Raw genomic sequence first — 22,000 nt, forward strand, 5'->3', positions numbered from 1 at the left:
AATTATAATCCACATAATAATAAAAATGCATGTTTATTTTCCTGCTGTAGCACACTGGCTTAAATTAAGATCCTACATCTGTATATACCAGTCATATGACTAAGGAAGAGGATACTGGGTCTGTGACTTGGATTAACCCAGGGGACATGTCACTGACCCTGGTCCACAGGAGGCTTCTGATTGACGAGCCTGACAGACAGGCAGAGGAGGGGAAGATTAGAGAGAGGAGGACAGAAGAGGAGAGAGGCCTGGAGTGAAGGGGAGAAGATGAGGACAGAAGAGGAGAGAGGCCTGGAGTGAAGGGGAGAGAGGAGGACAGAAGAGGAGAGAGGCCTGGAGTGAAGGGGAGAGAGGACAGAAGAGGAGAGCGGCCTGGAGTGAAGGGGAGAGGAAGACAGAAGAGGAGAGAGGCCTGGAGTGAAGGGGAGAGAGGAGGACAGAAGAGGAGAGAGGCCTGGAGTGAAGGGGAGAGAGGAGGACAGAAGAGGAGAGAGGCCTGGAGTGAAGGGGAGAGAGGACAGAAGAGGAGAGCGGCCTGGAGTGAAGGGGAGAGAGGAGGACAGAAGAGGAGAGAGGCCTGGAGTGAAGGGGAGAGAGGAGGACAGAAGAGGAGAGAGGCCTGGAGTGAAGGGGAGAAGATGAGGACAGAAGAGGAGAGAGGCCTGGAGTGAAGGGGAGAAGATGAGGACAGAAGAGGAGAGGGGCCTGGAGTGAAGGGGAGAAGATGAGGACAGAAGAGGGCAGGAAATGTAAGAGGCTCGATGGGGAGACAAAGAGGAGGAGGCTCAAGTCTAGGAGGGAAGAGAGTGAAGGAGCAAGAGTGCTGATGAGAGAGATAGAACCATTAAGAAAATTAAAAAGGAATTCAGAAATGGGTAGAAGATGAGTCATGGTAAAGGGAGAGAAGATAAAATGAGTACCACTAAGAGGAGATTATTTCTGTTCTCTATTTTTATTTAACCTTTATTTAACTAGGCAAATCAGTTAAGAACAAATTCCTCCTAGGGAACAGTGGGTTAACTGCCTTGTTCAGCGGCTGTCAAGCCCTGACTGTAGAGAGCTTTATACGTCTCTATTTAGGTTTGGTCAGGGTGTGATTTGTCTTTTTCTATGATTTGTATATCTGTGTGTTTGGCCGGGTGTGGTTCTCAATCAGAGGCAGCTGTCTATCGTTGTCTCTGATTGAGAACCATAATTAGGTAGCTTTTTTCCCACCTGTATTTGTGGGTAGTTGTCCATGTATAGTTGCCTGTGAGCACTACGTTAGCGTCACGGTTTCGTTTGATGTTTGTTTTGTTGGCGACATCTTATAATAAAGAAGAATGTACGCTCACCACGCTGCACCTTGGTCCTCTCCTTTCTTCAGCCGTGACAGGGGCTTACCTTACCTTGTCAGCTCAGGGATTCAATCCAGCAACCTTTCGGTTATTGGCCCAACGCTCTAACCATTAGTCTACCTGCTGCCTCTATCCTGTGGGGTGTGTGCGTGTGTGTGTGTAATGCGTGTGCATAGAAGCAGGGGGTCCTAGGACATGAAGACACCCCCGCACTATCAAAGAGTCCTGCGCCTCGACAGCTGCTCTCATTAGAGGAACAGGCAGTCCCGCTCTGTGAGCTTAATCACCCACACCACACTTCTACAGCAATTAGCCTAGCCACCGCCATCCCTTCACATCCACGGTGGAACACCCTGAGCCATGCTACGTGCTGTACTAATGCTAACACTGTAATATGTGCTGCTCCTTAGTCACATAGATCAATTACCTGGATGGTTTTCCAGGTCCACGTTAGTTGTTTATCTGGTTGCTGGAGCTCCCAAGGCATGATGGATCCGATAGGGAGGAAGAGGTAATATGAAATAGAGTGTAGAAAGGAGGGAGTGGTTGCTCTGTATTTTGGGGAATCTGTGTGAGAAGTAATTCGGTCTATTATTGGCTAAAACTCCCTGGTGGAGATACTCAAGACCCTGGTCTAATCCTTCAAGGAAGAGAGTGAGGCGAATAAAGAGAAAGGAAGAAAACAGAGAGAATACATTCAGAGAGGGAGGTTAAGAGACAGAGTTCAAGAGTTTGAGTGAGAATGACAGAATGAAAAATGGCAAGATGTCAGAATGGGGGTTGGAAAAAGCTATAGAACAACGAGAAAAACAAGGAAAAAGACAAACTCATTCAAAAACAAGTAGGGACTTGACCTTTCTGTCTCTCCCTTTAAGGGTTTCCCCTAGTATTGTTTTGAGTCTCACCAAGCAACAACCCATGGAAGCAGACACTAGCATGTCCTCTTCAAACTGAGTCCAAATGAACAAAACCCAAACTTTGTAAGCCAGCAAGCAACAGAGTAAGGCAGCAGCCCGCCTTGCCTAAGCGATGTTTAGGGAAAACCCTGCTCCTCTATTATGAAGAAGCCAAAGTGGCGGCTTCGCCGGCTTTAGAAGATTGAACCAGATTGGTTGAATATCTGCCCTATTGTTGTGTGTTCCTTTCCATAAGTAGGGTCCAGTGTGGTATTGAAAAGCTCTTTGGTGGGATTAGCACTCTTGCTAAACAGCTTCTGCTGGCTATTTATGCAAACAATGGAGCAAATCTGCTCCTTTGATCACTAGGCCTTGTCACTGCTCTTTGGGGGTGTATGTATGTGTGTGTGTGTGTGTGGTGCATGGGTGTGAGTTTTCTTGTGTTGTGTGTGTGTGTGTGTGTGTGTGTGTGTGTGTGTGTGTGTGTGTGTGTGTGTGTGTGTGTGTGTGTGTTTGAGTCTGTGTGTGTGTGTTTGAGTGTGTGTGTGTGTGTTCGAGTGTGTGCCTGTGTGTTGGATCTATGTGTATCACAGCGACTGTGTGAAATGGTAATCAGTTCCTATGTGGGTACCAAGCCAACCTATAATTTACACCCCAGGTCTCGTCTCCCGTCACCCATGTTGCACCAACACAGAAAACCCTTTATGTCTATCATGACCCCATGCTTAAAAAGATGGGCTTTCACATGCCCCTGTGTGTGTCTGTGGGAAGCCCCTGTTTGTGTGGGCTAGCTCAGCAGGCCAGCATTGGTCTCTGGGATATGATCCCACAACTCCAATACAGAATCACTTGGGTGGAAAATCGGGCTATTTCACCTGAATGGCAAATAGTTGGAACCTTGGCATTGGTGTGCCCCAGTTCCCTCAAATCCTCTTCCTGGCTCTGGTGTGTACACGCGAACAGTCACACACAAGCATGGGCACACATCACACACACAAACATACACAGCCACACACACAATAACACACAGCCCCTCACACAATAACACACAGCCTCACGCACAATAACACACAGCCACTCACACAATAACACAAAGTCACACACACAATAACACACAGCCTTACGCACAATAACACACAGCCACACACACAATAACACACAGCCCCTCACACAATAACACACAGCCACACACACAATAACACACAGCCCCTCACACAATAACACACAGCCCCTCACACAATAACACACAGCCTCACGCACAATAACACACAGCCACTCACACAATAACACAAAGTCACACACACAATAACACACAGCCCCTCACACAATAACACACAGCCCCTCACACAATAACACACAGCCTCATGTACAATAACACACAGCCCCTCACACAATAACACACAGCCACACACACAATAACACACAGCCACTCACACAATAACACAAAGTCACACACACAATAACACACAGCCACTCACACAATAACACAAAGTTACACACACAATAACACACAGCCACACACACAATAACACACAGCCACACACACAATAACACACAGCCACTCACACAATAACACAAAGTCACACACACAATAACACACAGCCACTCACACAATAACACACAGCCCCTCACACAATAACACACAGCCACACACACAATAACACAACGTCACTCACACAACAACACACAGCCCCTCACACAATAACACACAGCCCCTCACACAATAACACACAGCCTCACGTACAATAACACACAGCCCCTCACACAATAACACACAGCCACACACACAATAACACAAAGTCACACACACAATAACACACAGCCCCTCACACAACAACACACAGCCACACGCACAATAACACACAGCCACACGCATAATAACACACAGCCCCTCACACAATAACACACAGCCCCTCACACAATAACACACAGCCCCTCACACAATAACACACAGCCTCACGTACAATAACACACAGCCACTCACACAATAACACACAGCCACACAGCCACACACACAATAAAACACACAGCCACTCACACAATAACACACAGCCACACAGCCACACACACAATAACACAGAGCCACTCACACAATAACACACAGCCCCTCACACAATAACACACATCCACACACACAATAACACACAGCCCCTCACACAATAACACACAGCCACACACACACAATAACACACAGCCCCTCACACAATAACACACAGCCCCTCACACAATAACACACAGCCACTCACACAATAACACACAGCCCCTCACACAATAACACACAGCCACTCACACAATAACACACAGCCCCTCACACAATAACACACAGCCACACACAAAATAACACACAGCCCCTCACACAATAACACACAGCCCCTCACACAATAACACACAGCCCCTCACACAATAACAAACAGCCACACACACAATAACACACAGCCCCTCACACAATAACACACAGCCACACACACAATAACACACAGCCCCTCACACAATAACACACAGCCACACACAAAATAACACACAGCCCCTCACACAATAACACACAGCCCCTCACACAATAACACACAGCCCCTCACACAATAACAAACAGCCACACACACAATAACACACAGCCCCTCACACAATAACACACAGCCACACACACAATAACACACAGCCCCTCACACAATAACACACAGCCCCTCACACAATAACACACAGCCACTCACACAATAACACACAGCCCCTCACACAATAACACACAGCCACTCACACAATAACACACAGCCCCTCACACAATAACACACAGCCACACACACAATAACACAACGTCACTCACACAACAACACACAGCCCCTCACACAATAACACACAGCCCCTCACACAATAACACACAGCCTCACGTACAATAACACACAGCCCCTCACACAATAACACACAGCCACACACACAATAACACAAAGTCACACACACAATAACACACAGCCCCTCACACAACAACACACAGCCACACGCACAATAACACACAGCCACACGCATAATAACACACAGCCCCTCACACAATAACACACAGCCCCTCACACAATAACACACAGCCCCTCACACAATAACACACAGCCTCACGTACAATAACACACAGCCACTCACACAATAACACACAGCCACACAGCCACACACACAATAAAACACACAGCCACTCACACAATAACACACAGCCACACAGCCACACACACAATAACACAGAGCCACTCACACAATAACACACAGCCCCTCACACAATAACACACATCCACACACACAATAACACACAGCCCCTCACACAATAACACACAGCCACACACACACAATAACACACAGCCCCTCACACAATAACACACAGCCCCTCACACAATAACACACAGCCACTCACACAATAACACACAGCCCCTCACACAATAACACACAGCCACTCACACAATAACACACAGCCCCTCACACAATAACACACAGCCACACACAAAATAACACACAGCCCCTCACACAATAACACACAGCCCCTCACACAATAACACACAGCCCCTCACACAATAACAAACAGCCACACACACAATAACACACAGCCCCTCACACAATAACACACAGCCACACACACAATAACACACAGCCCCTCACACAATAACACACAGCCACACACAAAATAACACACAGCCCCTCACACAATAACACACAGCCCCTCACACAATAACACACAGCCCCTCACACAATAACAAACAGCCACACACACAATAACACACAGCCCCTCACACAATAACACACAGCCACACACACAATAACACACAGCCCCTCACACAATAACACACAGCCCCTCACACAATAACACACAGCCACTCACACAATAACACACAGCCACTCACACAATAACACACAGCCACTCACACAATAACACACAGCCCCTCACACAATAACACACAGCCACTCACACAATAACACACAGCCACTCACACAATAACACACAGCCCCTTACACAATAACACACAGCCACTCACACAATAACACACAGCCCCTCACACAATAACACACAGCCACACACAAAATAACACACAGCCCCTCACACAATAACACACAGCCCCTCACACAATAACACACAGCCCCTCACACAATAACAAACAGCCACACACACAATAACACACAGCCCCTCACACAATAACACACAGCCACACACACAATAACACACAGCCCCTCACACAATAACACAGTCACACACACAATAACACACAGCCACTCACACAATAACACACAGCCCCTCACACAATAACACACAGCAACACACACAATAACACACAGCCACTCACACAATAACACACAGCCTCATGTACAATAACACACAGCCCCTCACACAATAACACACAGCCACACAGCCACACACACAATAACACACAGCCCCTCACACAATAACACACAGCCCCTCACACAATAACACACAGCCTCACGCACAATAACACACAGCCACTCACACAATAACACACAGCCCCTCACACAATAACACAAAGTCACACACACAATAACACACAGCCCCTCACACAATAACACACAGCCCCTCACACAATAACACACAGCCCCTCACACAATAACACACAGCCACTCACACAATAACACACAGCCCCTCACACAATAATACAAAGTCACACACACAATAACACACAGCCCCTCACACAATAACACACAGCCACTCACACAATAACACACAGCCCCTCACACAATAACACAAAGTCACACACACAATAACACACAGCCCCTCACACAATAACACACAGCCCCTCACACAATAACACACAGCCACTCACACAATAACACACAGCCCCTCACACAATAACACAAAGTCACACACACAATAACACACAGCCACACACACAATAACACACAGCCACACACACAATAACACACAGCCACTCACACAATAACACACAGCCTCACGCACAATAACACACAGCCTTACGCACAATAACACACAGCCCCTCACACAATAACACACAGCCACTCACACAATAACACACAGCCCCTCACACAATAACACACAGCCACTCACACAATAACACAAAGTCACACACACAATAACACACAGCCACACACACAATAACACACAGCCACACACACAATAACACACAGCCACTCACACAATAACACAAAGTCACACACACAATAACACACAGCCCCTCACACAATAACACACAGCCCCTCACACAATAACACACAGCCTCACGTACAATAACACACAGCCACTCACACAATAACACACAGCCCCTCACACAATAACACACAGCCACACACACAATAACACACAGCCCCTCACACAATAACACACAGCCACACACACAATAACACACAGCCCCTCACACAATAACACACAGCCTCACGCACAATAACACAAAGTCACACACACAATAACACACAGCAAGGTTCAGTAGTGCCTTTCCTACTTTGTTGTTGTTTGTTTGTTGTTGTTTGTTTGTTGATCCATATGATGGTTGCTGATAAGGGATCAGAGTTTACACACACACACACACACACACACACACACACACACACACACACACACACACACACACACACCACAGAGCTCAAGTAGAGGGAGTCTCATCAGAAAGTGAAGAAATCAGACAAACACAAATGCACTCAGACAACCAGAGCGAGGCACACACAACTCAAGGCAGAAGGCACACACGCGTCACTTGCTGTCTAGTGTGGTGTTCTTGCTGTCTATGAGATGCTCTGGGTCAGGAGTTTGCCTCCCCTATCTGTCCCTGTCCACCAGTGCCTGACCAGAACACACACACACATTGTGTTCTTTTCAACCCCATGTCACCTGAGGTGTTTGTGTTTGCCCATCAGCGCTACATCTGGGTAAGTGTGTGTGTGTGTTTATTTGCAATAACACCTCTTTGTGTGTGTGTGTTTGTGTGTGTACAGCACTGTATGTGTACCGGTCTGTCTGTCACCCATGGTTGGTGTAGATGTCAGGTGATTGAAGACAGGCACTTTTGGCAGCTGTGGCAGATCCAAATCCTGTAGGCAGGTCTGGGTTCAGCTGTTCACACCCTCCTGCTGACGTTGACATTGACACAGTGAGATAATCAACTGAAATTGGACCTGTGAATGCCTACATGAAATGTGATTGTGTTGCTCACTTAAAGTTATATGGCTGATTCTATTAAATACAACATAACCCCCTCGACAAGCAGACACACACACACACACTGGCCTCCCTAAACACACTTCCACAATTGTCAGTTTCTACAGAGAAATATCTTGACATAACACATCAATAACGAATGAGTTGCCACATAAAAAATGTACTGTTTTATTTTTTTATGTCTGACAAAAGTCCTCAGATATTCATAATTTAACCGACAGTTTCCATGTTTTAGATCACAAAGCATTTTCTTTCACGGCTTGTGAGAGTCTGCATATGTCGGTTTGTCAGTAGATGTAAAAGTTGAATTATTGAGGTATGGTGGTAAGGGTCGAGAGAGATTTAAGACATTAAAGAAAGAATGAGTGTTAGATGAGTGAAAACCTTCTGAGAGCTACCCCTCTGTCATTTTTCTCTCTTTCTTAACCTCTGTTTCTCTTTCTCTCTCTCTCCTGTCTTTCTCTCTCTCTCTCTCTCTCTCTCTCTCTCTCTCTCTCTCTCACTCTCTCTGTCTCTCTCTTTCTCTCTCTCTCCTGTCTCTCTCTCTCACTCTCTCTGTCTCTCTCTTTCTCTCTCTCCCACACACACACTCTCACACATTCTCTCTCTCTGTCTCCCTCTTAGATTTTCTCTCTCTCTGAGGTGACTTTGAAATAGTTTTTATAAAATACAGTTTTGGAATACTGAGCCTTGCGTCGCTTTATCCCCTCTTTCATGTTCTCTCCTTTCTTCTCTCATTTTATCTTTGGGCGTAACTCTTGCAGAAGTCGTCTCACCGTCACAAACTTCTCTCATGGCAGTTGAGATTACAGCAGCTGTGCCTCATACACTCAACCACACAAACTAAAGGAGAATGAATTCAACTGTAAAATCCTCATGACCTGAAGTCTGACAGCATTGAACAGTTCCCCAGGGACATTTAATAGCTATAGTCACTGCCCTTCCACTGGCAGGGACTTAATGTGAATGTATACTGTATGTGAGTGTTTACGGGGAATTTGGTTGGCAAGACGAGTAGATTTGCCTCTGAATAGAAGTAGTAGTTTGTGTGTGTGTGTGTGTGTGTGTGTGTGTGTGTGTGTGTGTGTGTGTGTGTGTGTGTGTGTTTGTGTGTGTGTGTGTGTGTGTGTGTGTGTGTGTGTGTGTGTGTGTGTGTGTGTGTGTGTGTGTGTGTGTGTGTGCATGCGCACGAGCCCCGGTTGTATCATCCTACCACACTGCTCCACAGACAAGCTTTGGCCTTTGACCCAATTTCCCATGATGGCCTTCTCCAATCCTCCCTCGCAGACCCCGTCTCACACAGCATCGGGATTGGGGATCAAATAAATAAATCCAAATGTTTTTCAGTCTGACATCAAAGACAGAGAGCTTTGGTTTTCACTCTGTCTTTGGATCCAGCCCCTCCACTCTTCTGGAGCGATTGATTCCATTCCTAGGAGTTATTGGGAAAATCAAACCCTTGAATCCGGCTTATCCACCCAGATTCTGTCTTCTATCGCGCTGACGCCAGCTGCATATAGAGTTGGGAGAGTTCAGACGATCCCAGTGTCGTTGGTGGGGGAAGCATTCTGTACACCGCAGTGAGGAGGAGCAGTGCCTGCTAGGAAGACTACGAGCACAGTGAGGAGGAGCAGTGCCTGCTAGGAAGACTATGAGCACAGTGAGGAGGAGCAGTGCCTGCTAGGAAGACTACGAGCACAGTGAGGAGGAGCAGTGCTTACTAGGAAGACTACGAGCACAGTGAGTGTGCTGAAGCAAATGACCCCTTGTGACACTATACATTTCCCTACTTGCTAATGAATACTGGATATGAGAAAAGAGAATATACTGTATTGACCTGTGGGGAAATAAGAGATAGAGATTATAAGATGGTTCGTTGATGTAAACAGTTGGTGTAGAGGCGTCTTGTTTGATTGCTCTTATGTTCCCCGCCACATGGTGCCATCGACGCCATCTGGTGAGGAGTCATAGCTGTGGCTGACTCAGTGGGCCAGTGATGCCGGTGGGAGGGAGACAACATGCCCACCGAGTCAACCACCAACTGCTACTCTGAGAGGAGGCCATTTTAGACTATGGAGACCAGAGGAGGCTGGTGGGAGGAGCTATAGGAGGACGGGCTCATTTGTAATGGCTGGAATGGAGTAATAGAACGGTATCAAAAGCATAAAACATGAAAACCACATATTTGAGTCTGTTCCATTCATTCCATTCCAGCCATTACAATGAGCCCGTCCTCCTATAGCTCCTCCCACCAGCCTCCTCTGACGGAGACACACCCCATGTAGAAGCAGCCTGAGGCTCTTGTTGTTGATAACTCACCTTGAGAGGTCACACACATACTCTGCATTCACCTCACAGTAAGGTGAGTGTATTTTGACGGTGGTCTGGGTGGAGTGGAGAACACTATTAGTGTAGCTGGGAGCTTACTAAACCCCCATAATACCCTCTGTTCCTCCCCTAACCCTCCATTCCCCATGCACACCCGACCACAGAATGGCTCTAATTGAGTTTCCGTGTTGTGTAGACTGTGAGGACTCTCTCGCTCACTTACTCACGGGCGACCAGGGTCCTCGAAGTGGTGAAATACTACATTTGTGGTCAGGCAAGGAGGTGGCAGCCCCCTGTGGGCCTCTCATTCCAGAGAGACAGGCATGACACGGGTGGCTATTGGTTGTGGTAGTTAGTTAGGATCTAATGTGTTCACGAGGTGCTGGGAGACCAGAGTCCAGGAGGAGTAAGAGAGAGGGTGCATGCAGGGACATACATGAGCAGCTATGTCTCCTCTGCATTTGATTGTCTGTGTGTGGATGAGTGTGTAGTGGGGAGACCTCCATCCAAACACAGCCTCAAGGCTTATCAGAAAACACACACACAAACACACACACACACTGCACAGTTCTGTCTGTGGCTGAAATGTATTCATTTTTCCCCTCATGTTTTTCAATGCCTGTTTGTTTGTGACTTTGTCAGAGGAGAAAATAGAATAAGTTATTCCTGCTGTTTGTCTCTTGTATTTCATGGAGTATTGCATTTACATGCATTTACATCATCAGATTGGTTGCTTAGCTACGTTAAACCAGTTGAGCGTTTGGAATATCATTAGGTTTGGGCAGTAAAAGTCAACCAAGGGTGAAATGTGGAGAAATGAGAGGAGGATTTGAGAAATGAGGGGAGTGATGGTAGCAGTACAGTAGGGCTGTCCTATTCCTCTGTCCACTTTAGGTACCAGAGATACCAGGGGACGTCCACAGTGAGATCTGTCAGTGTTAAGTGAACAGAGGGGAGTGAATATAATGATTTCCCTTTTCCATCCATTCTCCCCTTTCTATGTTGTTATCGCTCTCTCATCTCTCTTGACTTCTATCTTCTCATCTCTTTCTCTCTCTCTCTCCCTCCCTCCCTCCCTCCCTCCCTCCCTCCCTCCCTCCCTCCCTCCCTCGCTCTCTCTCCTTCTCTCTTTCTGCCCCACCCATCAGGTTTTAAAAAAATTGTGTGTGCATGCAGGGGGGGAAGTGGGCCAGTCTAGAAGATCATTAATTAGGATGCATAACACCTCAGTCCGCTGGCTACTAGGGAGCAGATGGGTTGCAGGGTTCCCAGCTCCTACAACAGAGGTGGTTTGTCCCTCAATGACTCTCCTCCCTCAAAATATTCCTCTCAGTAGCTACCCAATGGCCACTATACCCCACCTTTTTGAAGATTTGGTCTCTTTTTATGGTCTAATATTGACACAGCCAATTATCCACTAACTAGCTGTAATATAAGTATAGAGGATGTTGCAAGTTTCTCTGTGGTTTCTCTCACACGTTGAGCATCTCTCCCTATCTATCTCCTTTTCTCTCTCTCTCTCTCTCTCTATCTATCTCTCTCTCTCTCTCTCTCGCTCTCTCTCTCTCTCTATCTCTCTGTCTCTCTCTCTCTCTCTCTCTCTCTCTCTCTCTCTCTCTCTCTCCCTCTCTCTTCTCTCCCGCTCTCTCTCTCTTCTCCCTCTCTCTCTCTCTCTTCTCCCTCTCTCTTCTCTTTCTCTATCTCTCTCTCTCTCACTCTCTCTTCTTCCTCTCTCTTCTCTCTCTCTTCTCCCTCTCTCTTCTCCCTCTCTCTTCTCCCTCTCTCTTCTCTCTCTCCCTCCCCTTTCCCCTATCTATTTCTCTATCTGTCCTTCTCTCTTTTCCCTCTCTCTTCTCCCTCTCTCTCTCTCTCTTCTCCCTCTCTCTTCTCCCTCTCTATTCTCTCTCTCTCTTCTCTCTCTCCCTCCCCCTTTCCCCCTATCTATTTCTCTATCTGTCCCTCTCTCTTTTCCCTCTGTCCCTCTCTATTTTTTATATCTCTCTCTCTCACTATCTCCTCCGTACACTGGTCTCCTCTTAAAGAATTTCACTGTGCATCACATGGTTTTAGAGGAAACAAAAGCTCTTGATTTGAAACGTAATTATGCATGTCATTAAAACAAAAGTGAGATCCACATCATTGAGTCGTTAATCGTGCATGAAAGGGAGACTCTTTTTAGATTCTGACACACACACACACACACACACACACACACACACACACACACACACACAGTGTCAACTCCCTGCCAGGCCAGCAAGGACAGGCAATTACGTGAGATGCCTGCATGTGTGTGTGTTCAAATGTCACAAAGACTTAACCTGCTGCCACGGAGACTGGACTCATGGGAACACCTGCGCTCTGTGAGTCACCAAGGTGACACATCCCACGCTGTCATTCACACAAACACACACACCTATGTGACCTCCCCAGGGGCGTAGTGGGAGTATGTATGTGTGTGTATGTGTATGTATGTACCAAACAGTGTGTATGTGTGTGTAATCCTAGCTCAGCTGCATGACTCTTACCCTCTGTAATGTACCTCAGGTGGTCTCAGGTAACAGTGATACCTCTGATCTCCCTCCAGTCCTCTCACAGGTGTGTGTTCTAGCGGCATCATGCCACCAGACACCACACACCATCTTTGTCAGGTCTGAGAGGGATCACTAGGGGCCAAGAGGAGCCAAGAGGGTCCTGGGTGTCCCCTCTCTCCATCACCCCCTTTATTTAATGTAATGGTTAAAGGACAACTCCTAGCCCCTACCTTACGTTGGTACTTCATGGAGATCTGAAAGAATCTTCCCCATTCCGTCATTACTTCTTCTTCAGTTGAAGCCTCATGTCATTTCGGTAGGCTGTTATTGGACAACACTGTCAATGTACTGAGGCAAATTGGGCCCCACTCAAATGTGTCATCTCCATCTGATGTCAGACACATAAAGACCACTTGAATGCAATCTCATTCTCTCTCCGTCAATACTGGCCTCTTTTGCACGGCTGCACCTCTAATTCACTGTGTATCAAATCAGGGGGAAGAAGACAAACACAATTTTACCCTTTTATTCCCGGATTTGCATAACAATCCGTGACATCATCCGAATTGATATTCAAATGAGGAGACAGCTTTGGGGGGACTCAGACGAGTGTCACTGGGCTAATGATACGGTGGGTGTGTATCGTATCTGGGGCGATTTCGCCTGGTCACCATCAGATCTTACGAGGATTAGAAAGCCGGTAGCAGACACGTGTAGAGCTTTGCCTCGCTTTGTCGACTGATCCACTCTCACAGAACACTGACGAGGTGGATCTGTTGGCTGCCTTTTAGTTCTGCTAGTTTGGTGGAGAAAAGAAGGAAGAGAAAGAGAGAGAGAGAGAGGGAGAAAGAGAGAGCGAGGCATGGATGGCCCTGGTGACAGATGAAGCAGAGAGAGAGAGAGAGACCTGGGGTGGATGTACGTACTGTAAGAGATTTATCTCTCCTCTGTGAGCAGTTTATGTACAGGTAGTGATCATTCCCATGGTCATGCATTTAACTCTCCTATATCTCTCCTCATCCCTTGCCTTTTGACCCCCAGGCACGGTTTAATAGTTAAAGCCCACTGAGCCAACCCTAAGTCAGCCATTTGTATGCATTTATGTATATATATGCGTGTTTGGCATGTACTGAGTGTGTGTTCAGTCACGTGGACCAAGGATCAAGACACCACTATCATAATGAAGAGTCATTAATGTCTGTGGAGGAATTCATACATAGCCAACTGCTGTATAAGCCTCACAGCGCCAAACAACCAAGTCCATCCACTGAATTACAAAATAGCAATACAAGAATCTAGAGCCTTGTGCTGAAAAGACCTGTCAAGAAGGCTTCCACCCTCCCCTGTGTCTTCCTCCTCTCTTCCTCTTTTCTTCTCCCTCTCTTTTTACCCACTGCTTCCCTGCGTCCCTCAGATGTGAAGCTCCCTCTTATTTGCTGTTGTCTCTCCTTCGCGCCAGACATGGCAAACAACACGAAGCACAAGTCTGCAGACAAAACAAACTCTCCCAAAACAAGACGACAAGCAGCAACAACACACAGCGTCTGTTTGCCTGGAGTCCCCTTCTCTGAGTCTTTTCTGAACTTCTGAACGCCTTCTGAGAGCACGCGCTTGCTTTCTGCCCTTCCCCACCTCTTTCCTCTCTCTCTATTTCTCCCCTTTCCTCTCTCTCTCTCTATCTCTCTCTCTCCCTCTCTGTGTGCTATCAGACAGTGTGTTTTGTAGGAAACATGCTCGTCTGAAGAGCGATAGAAAGAGAGGGTGATGGGTTTGTAAAGAAAATGTCATTCTTTTCACTGACTGCTAAGGCCTCATGGGAAGCGACAGTCTCAGACAGCAGATAGCTGCTGGCGAGGAAACAGACGAGGGAGGAAAAGCCCTTCAGCCTGGGATGGAAACAGGGAATGGGCCCAGCGTCATCCAAGGGCTGTGGCTGCCGTCAGGGGGGGAAGGTGACACCAGCGGATGGTTGAGAAATTGATTTTGAGAGGCAAATAAGATTAAGGAGATTGTGCCAGGGATCGCAAACACTTTGAAAGGGAGAGATGGATGGATGTGTTTGGAAAAGTCAAAGCCCAATGGTGGGAGGTGGCACAGACATGGTTTGTTTTTGGCTAAAAGGAGGACTCAGACCCAATGACATCATCATCAAAGGATTAGGAGCTTCAGCAGACACTAGTCCTCCACTTTCCCAGAATGCATTTAGCTCATATGCCTACAATTCATCCAGACAACCTCTTAGTAGTGATTCCACGTCCACCTGACTGTACCAACTGTTATCTCTGACGTTTGACCCTGACCCTTAATCTCTTTATCTTTTCTGTGTCTGTAGGTGATGAGTGGTACCTCTGCAGGCTGACCCTTAACCTCTTATCTTTTCTGTGTCTGTAGGTGATGAGTGGTACCTCTGCAGGCTGACCCTTAACCTCTTATCTTTTCTGTGTCTGTAGGTGATGAGTGGTACCTCTGCAGGCTGACCCTTAGTGTGCCCACCCTGGCAGACCTGCAATGGGGCATGTTCCCCCAGCCCTACCTGGGCGCAGTGGGACCTGACGCCGCACCAGGCTCTGTGGTCTACCGCCTCACCGCCCGCCAACGAGACGGCACAATAGGAAACGCCCACTTCCTGCTACTGGACGGTGAGTGAAATGTCGATCAACATTGTGATTGAATTGATACAACGTTTAAACAGTGTCCATTTTACATTAAATTTGATTAGATTAGATAGCTAAACTCTGATGAGATAATAGCATTTAATGAAAGGATGACATGCAAGTGTTCTATTTTTAGGGTACTAGGTGTTGGACATCCCTAAGACAGCGATAATGTACAATAAATTATAACAAAGAAAAAATAAAATAGATATAGATTGAATAAAATAAAACAATTAAATAATGAAAAATCCAAAAGAAGTGCAGCTGTGATTAGCTACATGTCCCTGGCTACCAGCAGCTGTGATTAGCTACATGTCCCCTGGCTACCAGCAGCTGTGATTAGCTACATGTCCCCTGGCTACCAGCAGCTGTGATTAGCTACATGTCCCCTGGCTACCAGCAGCTGTGATTAGCTACATGTCCCTGGCTACCAGCAGCTGTGATTAGCTACATGTCCCCTGGCTACCAGCAGCTGTGATTAGCTACATGTCCCCTGGCTACCAGCAGCTGTGATTAGCTACATGTCCCTGGCTACCAGCAGCTGTGATTAGCTACATGTCCCCTGGCTACCAGCAGCTGTGATTAGCTACATGTCCCTGGCTACCAGCAGCTGTGATTAGCTACATGTCTCCTGGCTACCAGCAGCTGTGATTAGCTACATGTCCCCTGGCTACCAGCAGCTGTGATTAGCTACATGTCCCTGGCTACCAGCAGCTGTGATTAGCTACATGTCCCCTGGCTACCAGCAGCTGTGATTAGCTACATGTCCCCTGGCTACCAGCAGCTGTGATTAGCTACATGTCCCTGGCTACCAGCAGCTGTGATTAGCTACATGTCTCCTGGCTACCAGCAGCTGTGATTAGCTACATGTCCCCTGGCTACCAGCAGCTGTGATTAGCTACATGTCCCTGGCTACCAGCAGCTGTGATTAGCTACATGTCTCCTGGCTACCAGCAGCTGTGATTAGCTACATGTCCCCTGGCTACCAGCAGCTGTGATTAGCTACATGTCCCCTGGCTACCAGCAGCTGTGATTAGCTACATGTCCCCTGGCTACCAGCAGCTGTGATTAGCTACATGTCCCCTGGCTACCAGCAGCTGTGATTAGCTACATGTCCCCTGGCTACCAGCAGCTGTGATTAGCTACATGTCCCCTGGCTACCAGCAGCTGTGATTGGCTACATGTCCCCTGGCTACCAGCAGCTGTGATTAGCTACATGTCCCCTGGCTACCAGCAGCTGTGATTAGCTACATGTCCCCTGGCTACCAGCAGCTGTGATTAGCTACATGTCCCCTGGCTACCAGCAGCTGTGATTAGCTACATGTCCCTGGCTACCAGCAGCTGTGATTAGCTACATGTCCCCTGGCTACCAGCAGCTGTGATTAGCTACATGTCCCCTGGCTACCAGCAGCTGTGATTAGCTACATGTCCCCTGGCTACCAGCAGCTGTGATTAGCTACATGTCCCCTGGCTACCAGCAGCTGTGATTAGCTACATGTCCCCTGGCTACCAGCAGCTGTGATTGGCTACATGTCCCCTGGCTACCAGCAGCTGTGATTAGCTACATGTCCCCTGGCTACCAGCAGCTGTGATTAGCTACATGTCCCTGGCTACCAGCAGCTGTGATTAGCTACATGTCCCCTGGCTACCAGCAGCTGTGATTAGCTACATGTCCCTGGCTACCAGCAGCTGTGATTAGCTACATGTCCCTGGCTACCAGCAGCTGTGATTAGCTACATGTCCCTGGCTACCAGCAGCTGTGATTAGCTACATGTCCCCTGGCTACCAGCAGCTGTGATTAGCTACATGTCCCCTGGCTACCAGCAGCTGTGATTAGCTACATGTCCCTGGCTACCAGCAGCTGTGATTAGCTACATGTCCCCTGGCTACCAGCAGCTGTGATTAGCTACATGTCCCCTGGCTACCAGCAGCTGTGATTAGCTACATGTCCCTGGCTACCAGCAGCTGTGATTAGCTACATGTCCCCTGGCTACCAGCAGCTGTGATTAGCTACATGTCCCCTGGCTACCAGCAGCTGTGATTAGCTACATGTCCCTGGCTACCAGCAGCTGTGATTAGCTACATGTCCCTGGCTACCAGCAGCTGTGATTAGCTACATGTCCCTGGCTACCAGCAGCTGTGATTAGCTACATGTCCCCTGGCTACCAGCAGCTGTGATTAGCTACATGTCCCCTGGCTACCAGCAGCTGTGATTAGCTACATGTCCCTGGCTACCAGCAGCTGTGATTAGCTACATGTCCCCTGGCTACCAGCAGCTGTGATTAGCTACATGTCCCCTGGCTACCAGCAGCTGTGATTAGCTACATGTCCCTGGCTACCAGCAGCTGTGATTAGCTACATGTCCCTGGCTACCAGCAGCTGTGATTAGCTACATGTCCCCTGGCTACCAGCAGCTGTGATTGGCTACATGTCCCCTGGCTACCAGCAGCTGTGATTAGCTACATGTCCCTGGCTACCAGCAGCTGTGATTAGCTACATGTCCCCTGGCTACCAGCAGCTGTGATTAGCTACATGTCCCCTGGCTACCAGCAGCTGTGATTAGCTACATGTCCCCTGGCTACCAGCAGCTGTGATTAGCTACATGTCCCCTGGCTACCAGCAGCTGTGATTGGCTACATGTCCCCTGGCTACCAGCAGCTGTGATTAGCTACATGTCCCCTGGCTACCAGCAGCTGTGATTAGCTACATGTCCCTGGCTACCAACAGCTGTGATTAGCTACATGTCCCCTGGCTACCAGCAGCTGTGATTAGCTACATGTCCCCTGGCTACCAGCAGCTGTGATTAGCTACATGTCCCTGGCTACCAGCAGCTGTGATTAGCTACATGTCCCCTGGCTACCAGCAGCTGTGATTGGCTACATGTCCCTGGCTACCAGCAGCTGTGATTAGCTACATGTCCCCTGGCTACCAGCAGCTGTGATTGGCTACATGTCCCCTGGCTACCAGCAGCTGTGATTAGCTACATGTCCCTGGCTACCAGCAGCTGTGATTAGCTACATGTCCCCTGGCTACCAGCAGCTGTGATTGGCTACATGTCCCCTGGCTACCAGCAGCTGTGATTAGCTACATGTCCCCTGGCTACCAGCAGCTGTGATTAGCTACATGTCCCCTGGCTACCAGCAGCTGTGATTGGCTACATGTCCCCTGGCTACCAGCAGCTGTGATTAGCTACATGTCCCTGGCTACCAACAGCTGTGATTAGCTACATGTCCCTGGCTACCAGCAGCTGTGATTAGCTACATGTCCCTGGCTACCAGCAGCTGTGATTAGCTACATGTCCCCTGGCTACCAGCAGCTGTGATTAGCTACATGTCCCTGGCTACCAGCAGCTGTGATTAGCTACATGTCCCTGGCTACCAGCAGCTGTGATTAGCTACATGTCCCTGGCTACCAGCAGCTGTGATTAGCTACATGTCCCCTGGCTACCAGCAGCTGTGATTAGCTACATGTCCCTGGCTACCAGCAGCTGTGATTAGCTACATGTCCCCTGGCTACCAGCAGCTGTGATTAGCTACATGTCCCCTGGCTACCAGCAGCTGTGATTAGCTACATGTCCCCTGGCTACCAGCAGCTGTGATTAGCTACATGTCCCCTGGCTACCAGCAGCTGTGATTGGCTACATGTCCCCTGGCTACCAGCAGCTGTGATTAGCTACATGTCCCCTGGCTACCAGCAGCTGTGATTAGCTACATGTCCCTGGCTACCAGCAGCTGTGATTAGCTACATGTCCCCTGGCTACCAGCAGCTGTGATTAGCTACATGTCCCCTGGCTACCAGCAGCTGTGATTAGCTACATGTCCCCTGGCTACCAGCAGCTGTGATTAGCTACATGTCCCCTGGCTACCAGCAGCTGTGATTAGCTACATGTCCCCTGGCTACCAGCAGCTGTGATTAGCTACATGTCCCCTGGCTACCAGCAGCTGTGATTGGCTACATGTCCCCTGGCTACCAGCAGCTGTGATTAGCTACATGTCCCTGGCTACCAGCAGCTGTGATTAGCTACATGTCCCCTGGCTACCAGCAGCTGTGATTGGCTACATGTCCCCTGGCTACCAGCAGCTGTGATTAGCTACATGTCCCCTGGCTACCAGCAGCTGTGATTAGCTACATGTCCCCTGGCTACCAGCAGCTGTGATTGGCTACATGTCCCCTGGCTACCAGCAGCTGTGATTAGCTACATGCCCCTGGCTACCAGCAGCTGTGATTAGCTACATGTCCCTGGCTACCAGCAGCTGTGATTAGCTACATGCCCCTGGCTACCAACAGCTGTGATTAGCTACATGTCCCTGGCTACCAGCAGCTGTGATTAGCTACATGTCCCCTGGCTACCAGCAGCTGTGATTAGCTACATGTCTCCTGGCTACCAGCAGCTGTGATTGGCTACATGTCCCCTGGCTACCAGCAGCTGTGATTAGCTACATGTCCCTGGCTACCAGCAGCTGTGATTAGCTACATGTCCCCTGGCTACCAGCAGCTGTGATTGGCTACATGTCCCCTGGCTACCAGCAGCTGTGATTAGCTACATGTCCCCTGGCTACCAGCAGCTGTGATTAGCTACATGTCCCCTGGCTACCAGCAGCTGTGATTGGCTACATGTCCCCTGGCTACCAGCAGCTGTGATTAGCTACATGCCCCTGGCTACCAGCAGCTGTGATTAGCTACATGTCCCTGGCTACCAGCAGCTGTGATTAGCTACATGCCCCTGGCTACCAACAGCTGTGATTAGCTACATGTCCCTGGCTACCAGCAGCTGTGATTAGCTACATGTCCCCTGGCTACCAGCAGCTGTGATTAGCTACATGTCCCCTGGCTACCAGCAGCTGTGATTGGCTACATGTCCCCTGGCTACCAGCAGCTGTGATTAGCTACATGTCCCTGGCTACCAACAGCTGTGATTAGCTACATGTCCCTGGCAACCAGCAGCTGTGATTAGCTACATGTCCCTGGCTACCAGCAGCTGTGATTAGCTACATGTCCCCTGGCTACCAGCAGCTGTGATTAGCTACATGTCCCTGGCTACCAGCAGCTGTGATTAGCTACATGTCCCTGGCTACCAGCAGCTGTGATTAGCTACATGTCCCTGGCTACCAGCAGCTGTGATTAGCTACATGTCCCCTGGCTACCAGCAGCTGTGATTAGCTACATGTCCCTGGCTACCAGCAGCTGTGATTAGCTACATGTCCCCTGGCTACCAGCAGCTGTGATTAGCTACATGTCCCCTGGCTACCAGCAGCTGTGATTAGCTACATGTCCCCTGGCTACCAGCAGCTGTGATTAGCTACATGTCCCCTGGCTACCAGCAGCTGTGATTGGCTACATGTCCCCTGGCTACCAGCAGCTGTGATTAGCTACATGTCCCCTGGCTACCAGCAGCTGTGATTAGCTACATGTCCCTGGCTACCAACAGCTGTGATTAGCTACATGTCCCCTGGCTACCAGCAGCTGTGATTAGCTACATGTCCCCTGGCTACCAGCAGCTGTGATTAGCTACATGTCCCTGGCTACCAGCAGCTGTGATTAGCTACATGTCCCCTGGCTACCAGCAGCTGTGATTGGCTACATGTCCCTGGCTACCAGCAGCTGTGATTAGCTACATGTCCCCTGGCTACCAGCAGCTGTGATTGGCTACATGTCCCCTGGCTACCAGCAGCTGTGATTAGCTACATGTCCCTGGCTACCAGCAGCTGTGATTAGCTACATGTCCCCTGGCTACCAGCAGCTGTGATTGGCTACATGTCCCCTGGCTACCAGCAGCTGTGATTAGCTACATGTCCCCTGGCTACCAGCAGCTGTGATTAGCTACATGTCCCCTGGCTACCAGCAGCTGTGATTGGCTACATGTCCCCTGGCTACCAGCAGCTGTGATTAGCTACATGTCCCTGGCTACCAACAGCTGTGATTAGCTACATGTCCCTGGCTACCAGCAGCTGTGATTAGCTACATGTCCCTGGCTACCAGCAGCTGTGATTAGCTACATGTCCCTGGCTACCAGCAGCTGTGATTAGCTACATGTCCCTGGCTACCAGCAGCTGTGATTAGCTACATGTCCCTGGCTACCAGCAGCCGTGTGCCTCCTATTCCT

At 48.7% G+C, this 22,000-nt stretch overlaps 1 protein-coding gene across 2 annotated transcripts in view; it reads left to right on the plus strand.

The window, feature by feature from the left end:
- si:dkey-22o22.2 (neural-cadherin) overlaps nucleotides 1-22,000 on the plus strand; it is a 128,149-nt gene that overhangs the window by 49,253 nt on the left and 56,896 nt on the right. For both annotated transcript variants that reach the window (XR_005036284.1, XM_036945505.1), the window contains exon 2: nucleotides 15,694-15,882. Coding sequence is in view for 1 of the 2 variants with exons in the window: in XM_036945505.1 (XP_036801400.1) it covers nucleotides 15,694-15,882 (189 nt within the window). In the remaining variant the exon portion in view is untranslated. The remainder of the gene's footprint in view (nucleotides 1-15,693; nucleotides 15,883-22,000) is intronic.

The sequence above is a fragment of the Oncorhynchus mykiss genome, chromosome 2 (genome assembly GCF_013265735.2).
Source record: "Oncorhynchus mykiss isolate Arlee chromosome 2, USDA_OmykA_1.1, whole genome shotgun sequence".
Classification (NCBI taxonomy): domain Eukaryota; kingdom Metazoa; phylum Chordata; class Actinopteri; order Salmoniformes; family Salmonidae; genus Oncorhynchus; species Oncorhynchus mykiss.